This window comes from Scatophagus argus, chromosome 18, assembly GCF_020382885.2.
Source record: "Scatophagus argus isolate fScaArg1 chromosome 18, fScaArg1.pri, whole genome shotgun sequence".
Lineage (NCBI taxonomy): Eukaryota > Metazoa > Chordata > Actinopteri > Scatophagidae > Scatophagus > Scatophagus argus.
Genome location: NC_058510.1, coordinates 9,867,897 through 9,878,023, shown reverse-complemented (window position 1 = coordinate 9,878,023; position 10,127 = coordinate 9,867,897). Strand labels below are relative to the sequence as shown.

Here is a 10,127-nt window from a genome sequence, read left to right as displayed (position 1 = left end):
CAACAGGGGGCATATCAGTGTTTTGATATTGTTGTGCTCCTGTAGTAAAACAAAATAATCGAAGAAGAAAAGGCCCCCTCAGCTGAGGAAAATGGCCGACGTTGAGATGGACATCGCGTCCACAAGAATGAATAATGGAAACGAACACGTGTAAGTCATTTAGTTTAAGATTAGTCGTTCGTGCTGGTAACGTGCAAGCGCCTTCCTCATTTGGAACGTTCTGTGCGTTAGAACTGCGGAGATTTACAGATTATCTGTTTACGTGGTTGCCAGGGCCAGCTGAATTACTTGTCAACGTCTGGCTAACGTTCTTAGCCAACTAGCTAATGTTCTTCAGCTCACCTAGCCTTAAGTTTCGCTAAACGCATGGCGTATAGAAGTGCGAGAGGGATGTTGTGTATTTTTTTCCACAAAATGTAGTAATACATGTCAGGCCATTCCAACACTGCCATAACATACCATGCAATTAACCCGCAACGTAAGTTAGCAACGGTTAGAAGATAGCCGAGGATGTAGCCTGCTAGCTCTAAGTTTGCTAAGAACGGTTAGCGTATCCAAGCTAATGAGTGAAAATCATCTTGGCGGTCAGAGGCATAGCTAAGACGTCAAGCTTACGTGTTGACAAAGGAAAGAAGAAGGCAGATTACTAATGCTATAAGTAACGCCCGTTATTTTTAACGTCGCTCAATAGTGTGCCTTTAGTTTTGAGCTACATTCAGAACATTACGTAACGTTAACCATATTTTACCCAACGTTAACCTCTGAAGAAAACTTGTGCTTCTTTTCATCTAGCGTCAAATGCTGCATTCTGGGTGATGGCTTCAACTTTATACTATATGTACGAAAGTAACTGTAATGCAGGCAAATACATTCATTTCACGATATGTGTATGATGTTTGCTAATGCTCGAAAAGACAGACGTAACTATGATGTTATCATAATTAATACCTTTTTATTCTTTAGGAAACCTGCTTATATCATTATTTTATTTACAGTGGTGTATTTACTGAACGGTGTTAAGGACAAAGCCGATTTCGCCACAGCGTACAAACTTGGAGTTTTTTGTAATGATGAAATTCAGTGTTGCCCTGGTTGCTAATGGTTACTAGTGTTGGGGGGCGGGGGGATAGAAAGCTTTTGTGCACGCTATATGACCTCAGTGTTTATTAGGATCACAATTCAGCATTATTGTTGTTATCAGTTAAAGCCTTGATTCATTTTCAATTAAACTGCTGTTTATTTGATGTAAAGACTGTGTGATTTTGGTATAGTAAGTGCATTTATTGTGGATCAGTGAAGTCAGATCTAATACCTGATCAAAGTCAGCTTCATCAGCTGGTAATTTCAGCTTTAATGCAGGTCATTGTGTGCCCAATATTTAGGAATGTTGTCTTTTAAACAGGAAGCAAGATCTGGAAAGCCAAGAACGAAGTGGAAATGAAGACAGCGGAGACATTTCTGAGGAAGAAGAGGAGGAGGAGGTAGGGGTGAACAACAGCAATACCTAAATGCCTTCAGTGATATGATGGAACGATTCACCCAATTCACCCAAGTCTGATGGGGATTTTGGATCAGTGTAGCACTGGTTTATTTTTTTCCTGAATAACTAGTAATAACTGTTACCAATGTTCAAGCTGTTACAATCATCCTTTTAAAAATTTGCCCCAGTCGCATAGAAGTAACACAGGCCACCACATCTGTAACTCTGGACATATAACCTGATTGAGTACAACCATGTAAAATTGAGGATTTAGGTTTTAATGGTCACAAATAATCTAAAATACAATGTAACTGTTGAGAAGGTTTACACATAAATGAATTGTTGAGTTGATATTTTGTATCTCGTCCCAGGAGGAGGCAGTGACTAATGGCGAGAAGACTGGAGAGGGGTCCAAACATCACAGCAGCAGTGGCAAACACAAGAGGAAAAAACACAAGCATCGCAGTAAGCACAAAAAACACAAGCATGCCTCTGATGAGGACAAGGACCGCAAACGCAAGCATCGTCACAAACACAGGAAACACAAACGCAAAGAGGGCTCATCTCCCTCTGGTGCTGTCCTCTTTGGCTCTTCCAGCCACAGAAAAGTTGAATCCTCTCCCTCCTCTGGAAATCCAAGTCTGGATGACAGGGCCTTGTTGGAGGATTTGGAGAAACAGAGGGCCATGATCAAAGCCGAGCTGGACAGCCAATTGATGGAGGGAAAGGTTCAGTCAGGCATGGGCCTAATTCTCCAGGGTTATAACTCTGGATCCGAAGAGGATGGAGATGCTAGGATCAGAAATGGAGAACAACGTCAAAAGGGCAGCTCAGGTAAACCCATATCTCCCAGAGGGGGAAAAAGTGGGAAATCTAGACGGGACTCAACAGAGGGCAGTAAATCCAGCGCCAAGCGTCGTAGTCGGAGTAAGTCTGCGGACAGGCTGGGACAGGCAAAGGAGTCCAAGCAGGACAAGGTGAGCAAAAGCTCCAAGGACACAGGTGTTAAAGACAGAGGACGTGGCCGGAGCAGGTCAAAAGAGAGAAAGCGTGTGGACAGCGCTGACAGGTCCAAGGAAAGAACCAGGAAGTCCAGCTCCCCCTCCACCTGGAGAGGAGAGCAGAAAAGCAGCCGCCCTGATAGACGTTCCTCTCCACAGCGGGATGACAGACTGAACCAGGAGAGAGCAAGCCGACCGCCCAGATCACCTGGGCGAGACCGGCCAAGTCGTTCAGATTCTGACCGTGACAAACGACCAGCCAAGTCCCCATCCAAGGATGCGTCGTCAGGCAAAGAGAATCGCTCCCCGCACAGACGAGGGCCTCACAGCCCCATCAGGAAACGAAGTGCTTCCCCGCGCCACAGAGATGCACACCACCCCTCGACTAGTGCCTCAGACAGGACATCGAAACAGAGCCACTCTCCATCCAGGACACGGTCCCCACCCAGGAGAGGCCGCAGCCGCTCACCAGATGTGAACATCAGGAGGAGGGACACTGATAGACAGGACTCACCACCAAGGTCACTAAACTGATTTCTTTTTACTTTATAGCTTGTCACAGTAAAATAAGTGGATTGTGATAGGGCAAAGTGAACTTTCACACAAATTGATAATTGTCTAATTCTAAATAGTATAAAACAGGATTTGGAGTAGTTTTATGAAATAAGATAGGTCACTAGAGTGAATAATTACATCAAGTGTAAAAAAATGATATAGAATGTACACCTTATTTTGTCTGTCCACTCCCCTGACGTTTCTACAGGAAGCGCCCCCGACCAGACGCTGGCACAGGCAGAGACAGATCACGAGACAACAGTCCCCGGTCGTCGTCACGCCGCAGGGTGAGTCGCTCACCCCTAAGACGGTGGTCCCCATCACCACGACGACGCTCCCGGTCTTCTCCTCGCAGACGGTCTCCACTAAGACACAGGTGATTGCGCTTACTGCTCAACTTTCATTGGTTTCTGCCCTCTTCTTGAAGTTTCTTTCATTTTTTTTCTCCTCTTAAAAGGGATTTTTGGGGGTTTTCCATACTTGAATTCAGGGTTTAAGGAGAGGGGGTGTCATGCACTGCACAGAGTATAAATGCCACCTGAGACATTGTGATTTCAGAGTACATGATTTGGATATTTCCCTAAGTTAAATGGATGTTTTAGTCAGTTATTTGGAAGTGGTACAGTGGCAAGAACTTTTTCAAGTTTTCACCAGATGATAAACTGTCCCTCTGTGATAACTGTGCCCTGCAGGTCCGATGAGAGAGACAGGTATGGCAGGCTCAGACAGTACCGACGCTCAACGTCTCGTGATCGGGACAGGAGAAGACGACACAGCAGAGACGAGGACAAGTTCAAGGGCAGCCTTTCAGAGGGCATGAAAGTCGACCAGGAATCCTCAGAAGAAGAAGTGTGAGTTAAAGATGAAAGCCCCTCTGGAATCCACAGTGCACACTGTGGCAGTTGTTTTCTTATAATCTTATATGTGAAATTATGTTGTTTGCTGTTCTAAAAAGATGAATAAAAACATATGTACTGAAAAGTTATGTTATCATTTGTAGGACTAAAATTCAGTTAAGCCTTACAAAGAAAGATGTTTTAATTCATAAAGTGAAAACATTGATTTTATTTAAAAGCTGGCAGTAGGAAAGCTGTTTAAAAGGAGGTCTGCCACTAACAATGATCTTTGTTATCAGTTGATCTGCAGATTATTTTCACGACTAATCGGTTAATTGTTAAATAGTAAAATGTCAATGAATTGTGAAAAATGCTCATAAATGACAAGGAAAGGCTGCAAATCCCTTTATTTAAGAAGCTGGAACTGGCAAATTGTTGACATCTTTGCTTGAACAAATAAAACTTTTAATTGTCAGTGTAGTTGCCAGTTAATTTTCTTAAGCATCAGATCGATAGATTAACCGGATATTGTGCTCCATATTTGAATATGCAGGTTGGAAGACTTTGATGGAGAGGAGATAGATGAAGAAGCTCTCATTGAACAACGCCGCCAGCAGCGCATGGCAATTGTCCAGGTGTGTATCCACTGCTGATTCAGTTTCAGATTTTATGATTTTTCATATGGGTCCAACAATGTTAAAGAGCCTATGAATCTTGTTCTTTATATAGTGATCTGTCTACATGGAAACAAATAACAAAACTGATGTAATTTCTATGGCTTAGTATGTTTGAGATGCTTAAAGTCACACAACCTTTGTACAGAAATACAAGGTTGTGAATGAGGACACCAACATGGTGTCTGAGCCCAGCAGCCCACAGAGCAGCACACGCAGCCGTTCCCCCTCACCTGATGACATCCTGGAGCGAGTAGCCGCAGATGTCAAAGAGTATGAACGCGAGAACCTCAACACCTTCGAGGCCAGCATCAAAGCCAAGCACAACCTCATCGCCCAGGAAAAAGAAGGTAATATTCTTGTCAAGATGATCATATTTGTTGGTATACAAGGCCAACTGAATGAACCACACCGGGTATCAGGTGTGTGCTCCGTAGTTAACTGCAAGTGTGACTGTGCAGTTAAATTCTCCAAAAATATTTGTTCAGGCTTATGACAGGATGCAAAATTTTAATATCTCTCTCCAATATTTGTACAGAAATTGTTGCTTTATGTGTACACTGGCACACATGCAGGTCGGTCATTGTCTTAGACTCTTCTCGGATGTGGTGCTTCCTCAAGGGGTGGATATTCCTCCTCTCACCCTTACCAATAAATTCTTTTTCCTCCATATCTGCTGCCCAAAAGTATTATCCTGCTAGTTGCCAAGAAGACATTAATCGTGTATAGCTTGAAATCTTCACATCGGATAAGTAATAGGTCAAGCACAAAAGTAAAAAAGTAGCTCCTCGTTATATGTGGCAGAATGGAGTGAGCCTGACTGAGGTAACTACAGAGTATTATGGTCTGTCTTCCCTCCAGCTTCTCCCATCACTTTAAACCCTTGAAATGTGGCTGTCTAAAAGATTGTTCTGCTCCCCTTTTGTTGCCGAAGAGCACAGTCTTCTGTGAACATATAGGAGATCAGAACCTGACCAACTACAAGCTCTGTCAGGAACAGCAATCACTATTGAGTAGTCTCTTTGCAGTTTTCTGTTCTCACAAACCATTTCCCCTAAATCAGTGACACTCAGCTCTTCAGATATGGAGGAAGTGGAATTTACAAAGGCAAAAGCTCATGGGTAGCATTTTTTTGCCCTGCCACCAAATCGATTGAACGATAAATGTGCGTTAACATTTGCATTTCCCTGCAGTTCAGTACAACCTGACATTTTAGCGCCCTATGTCACACTGTTATGTGATAAGACTGGCTGAAGAATACCGGTCCATGCAAAACGAAAATGGCTTGATTTGTGTGAGAAATGCAAACTTGTGTGATGCAGGGATTTTAATTTTGTTTCTTTCTGTCATGTGTTCATTCAGTTGCTGGCTTGTAATCCAAAGCCTGGGTGTCTCTGCCACCTGCAGCATATTTTGAGCTCTGCAGAGTATGTTAATCAAACACATGCTCCACATATTCTGTTTTACAAGCTGGTGGGTCACTAGAAACTCATCCTGTGTTGTTTTATTGTTTTTGTTCATTTCAGGAGCCAACCCTAAGAAGCCTTCAGCCCCTGACATGTTTACAGAGTCCGATGACATGTTTGCTGCTGACTTTGATGTAAGTATTTTCAGTTCAGGAAAAACTAAATGCGCAAAGTTGTAGTAAATCTGAGCATTACTTTTGTATCTGTATGATTTGCTTTGGCATTGTCAGGGTTTCAGAAAGCATAAAATAAGAAGAAACACTTGAAGACTCTGCAACTGTTTTCAAGCCACTAACCTTATTTATGTGTTGTTTCTGCAGAGTGCCAGAATGAGAGCAGCAGGTGTAGGGAAGGACTTCAAGGAGAACCCCAACCTCAGGGACAACTGGACTGATGCTGAGGGTTACTACCGTAAGTGCTCCCTTTCTAGTCCATATCTCTTTGTAGGTGTTGTCTGGAGGAGGACCTGTGACATCGAGTGTGTCGAAATGCTCACCGATGTTTCCTTAATGTCACAGCAATTTCTGCTGTCAAGGTTTGTGCATGTGGTAGTTTCAGTGGATTAAGTACAAATGTGCTTCTGTTTGTTTGTTTTTTAAAAGTGGAGTGACAGCCTTCCTGCCAGTAACAAGTCTGTGGATTGTGTGCTTATTTAGGGGTCAACATAGGGGAGACTCTGGATAAACGCTATGATGTGTATGGCTACACTGGCCAGGGTGTTTTCAGTAACGTCATCAGAGCCAGGGACACTGCCAGGGCCGGCCAGGAGGTGGCAGTCAAGATCATCCGAAACAATGAGCTCATGTGAGTCATACCTTTTTTCTAGAAATAGATAGCATTTTTCCATCATGTCAAAAACATTTATCCAAACCAGCATAGGTTCTGGGTTATATAGGTTCATATGGAAGTTTGATTGAATGAATTTGTATCCATGAGAATCATGTAATTTATTTTTGTTTGCTTTTGGTCAAAAGGCAGAAGACCGGGTTGAAAGAGTTAGAATTCCTTAAGAAGCTGAATGATGCAGATCCTGATGACAAATTCCACTGCCTTCGCCTCTTCAGGCACTTCTACCACAAGCAGCATCTTTGTCTGGTTTTTGAGCCTCTCAGGTACTGGAAAAAAGTTAACGATGCACTTTTCTTCTCATCCAGTGAGATTTGTATTTATATGATGGCCTCACTTCCAAATTACCCTTTGTATTCTCATTCACAGTATGAATTTACGAGAGGTGTTGAAGAAATATGGTAAAGATGTGGGGCTCCACATCAAGGCTGTGCGTTCCTACAGTCAGCAGCTCTTCTTGGCCCTCAAGCTGCTCAAACGATGCAACATCCTCCATGCTGACATCAAACCAGACAATATCCTGGTATGTTGTAAACACTCATTCTTGATACCAAGTTAATTCACATTATAGAAAGATTAAAAATGGTACAGTCTTGTGCACATTCATTTATTTATTTTTTTTGTCCTTAAAAGGTAAATGAGTCCAAGACCATTTTGAAGCTGTGTGACTTTGGTTCTGCGTCTCATGTCGCTGATAACGACATCACACCATACCTGGTCAGCAGATTCTACAGAGCTCCAGAAATCAGTAAGTTGTCACGCATTGATTTGTTTGATTAATCACTAAACTCACCATTAAAGAACTGCATTCAAAACTGGACCGTGCTCACAATTTCTTTGTTTCTCAGTCATAGGAAAACCATATGACTATGGGATTGACATGTGGTCTGTTGGCTGCACTTTATATGAGCTTTACACTGGCAAAATTCTGTTTCCTGGATCTTCTAACAATCACATGATCAAACTAGCTATGGACCTCAAGGGCAAGATGCCCAACAAGGTAAAATTGCATCATACAGTTTCACTTCCTTCAGTTATTGTTTCCTTTTCTTAGATTAAGTGAGACGTGTTGCTCTTCCTTGCAGTGTTATGACTGATGCAATGTTGTGATTTTCTTTCCTTTAGATGATCCGTAAAGGCCTGTTCAAAGACCAGCACTTCGATCAGAATTTGAACTTCCTGTACATTGAAGTAGACAAAGTGACAGAAAGGGTGAGGGTTTTTCTCCATACTTAGTCTATTTTCACCTGATGAAAATTAAGGTCCAAGAATTTTTATGTATCAAATGTTTTTTTTTTTTTATTGCCTGTTTCCAATCTTGCAATCAGCATATCAACCATGATTCAACTTCACTTTGTACCTCTGGTTGTTTCTTAATGTCTGTTCCCCCATCAGGAGAAGGTGACGGTGATGAGCACCATCAACCCCACCAAAGACCTGCTGGCAGATATGATTGGAGGCCAGCGACTGCCTGAGGACCAGAGGAAGAAGGTGATGCAGCTGAAGGACCTGCTGGACGGCACCCTGATGCTTGACCCAGCCAAGCGCATCAGCATCAACCAGGCTCTGCAGCACCCCTTTATCCAGGAGAAGATCTAACACCCTGAACACCACACACTCCCAGAGCAGACCTAGAACCAACCACTAAACCAGCTCTGACAGGAACTCTGCAGTGAAGCAGCCAACCCACAGACTTCTCTTCAGAATGTCATGGATGTTTGTTCTTCCTCAACATTATTTTGTTTATGGATACATAATTGTTTTATTGTAAATATATCATTGAAACAGTAGACATTCTTGAAGACTTTGATTTTGATTCATTGTAAACTTCCCCTCATACCTGGCAATGCAGTTATGGACTTTTTTTTATTTAACTGACATTGGAGTGACAGATGTTTTAAAGTAAAATATAATTCCTGTAAATACTGTATGTCTATTGCATTAACAATCTCAAGCAGCAGACAGAGTTTTGTCGTAGTGGCAGATGTCTAAGTACAGCGTTTTTCAGCCACATTTCTCATTGTGGGGCGATGCATGCTTTTGAATGTGCACCCTTTGTGCTTTAGATTTCTGTGGTGCAGGCCTGTGTAAATGCTCTGTATGTGCATCAGTGTCCCACATGACAGCCATCCCCCACTCCTAACTAAGTCTTCAGGCCTTGAATTCTAAACAGAAGGAATAGACATTCATATTATGTACTCCTTGAACAAGATTTGTTTTCCAAAGCAAATTGTTTTGTTTTTGTTTTTTTGTTTTTTGCTGGATGCCCCCATGTTTTATTTTTTCTTGTACCTTCCTCCCTCTCCAGCACACTGGCTAGGTCCTGGCTCTTAAGGCTCTCACATTCAAGTGCCTCCTGTATGAGCCTAGTGTTAAAACACCAAACAATGCTAGCCTCTTTAAGCCACACCTGTGACCATCCTTTCCTGTTGTTGTATATAGACCACAGTTAGTCATTTCATGTGTGATTTTTTTTTTTCCATTAAATGGTAAAAAACAATCTTGTGATTCCAATAAAGAATAGATGTGGAAACGCTGCTGGAAGAGCACCTTCAGTATAAGACAAGTTTTTAGTAATAAAATGTTTCCTATTGTACTAAAAGCCCTTTCTTCATTCTATCTCTGACATGTCATGCTAAATGCTGTAATGTAGCTCAATTCATATAATGTTGAAAGTGATGTTTTTACCCTATTAAGTACAGTCTGAAGATGGCGATAGAGTGAAAGGGGGTATTGCTGCAGCCTTCAGAGCATCAAAAGTAAAATCTTATATCTAGTTGGAAAAATTTGCAGCTCTCATGCTCTCTCTCTTCAGTGGAAAGTCTAACTGTACCCTCCATTTCGCACAACATGATTGCACTTGTGAGCTTCTGAAAAGCATAATGGGAGACTCGCTTAGAATAGATTCCCATTTTTCTACATCTGGAAAGTTCGGAAATGGTGAAGGAGCTATTGCTTGAAGCGCATTAAAAGGTGATGGGCCGTCAGCCTTAAAGCTTCTGTAAATACATGTGAACTGTAGCGGAATGAGCAGGGATACTAACACCTACCGACTTGACTGCTTTTAATGTGAATATGTAATATGTAACAGTTGATAGCATGGCTATCAACTGTTAGGGTTACATATTATGCAGAATGAATCTAACAATGTAACTAATTTCTTGTGATGATCAGAAGAGGGCATCAGAAGCACTAGCTATTACTGGTAGTGATTGAACTTGAAAGTTCAAAACAAAAGTTGTATATTCCCATTCAAAAATCTTTAACAC

The 10,127-nt window shown here is 42.0% G+C and overlaps 1 protein-coding gene across 3 annotated transcripts; it reads left to right on the top strand.

Annotated features, from left to right (window-relative positions):
- prpf4bb (pre-mRNA processing factor 4Bb) lies at positions 1-9,460 on the top strand. 3 transcript variants are annotated; one of them, XM_046370618.1, is made up of 17 exons: positions 197-478; positions 793-838; positions 1,403-1,481; positions 1,852-3,002; positions 3,245-3,412; positions 3,729-3,887; positions 4,426-4,507; positions 4,695-4,896; positions 6,073-6,146; positions 6,333-6,423; positions 6,669-6,816; positions 6,987-7,124; positions 7,228-7,381; positions 7,492-7,606; positions 7,707-7,858; positions 7,984-8,070; positions 8,254-9,460. In XM_046370618.1, exons 1-17 carry the CDS (start codon positions 427-429, stop codon positions 8,455-8,457), a joined length of 3,102 nt encoding a protein of 1,033 aa, XP_046226574.1. In that variant the 5' UTR covers positions 197-426; the 3' UTR covers positions 8,458-9,460. The 3 variants fall into 3 exon arrangements, with proteins under 3 accessions (XP_046226575.1, XP_046226574.1, XP_046226577.1); XM_046370621.1 differs by having other exon boundaries at positions 198-478; positions 793-812; XM_046370619.1 differs by lacking the exons at positions 197-478; positions 793-838 and adding an exon at positions 1-150.
- Positions 9,461-10,127: the final 667 nt, after the last annotated feature.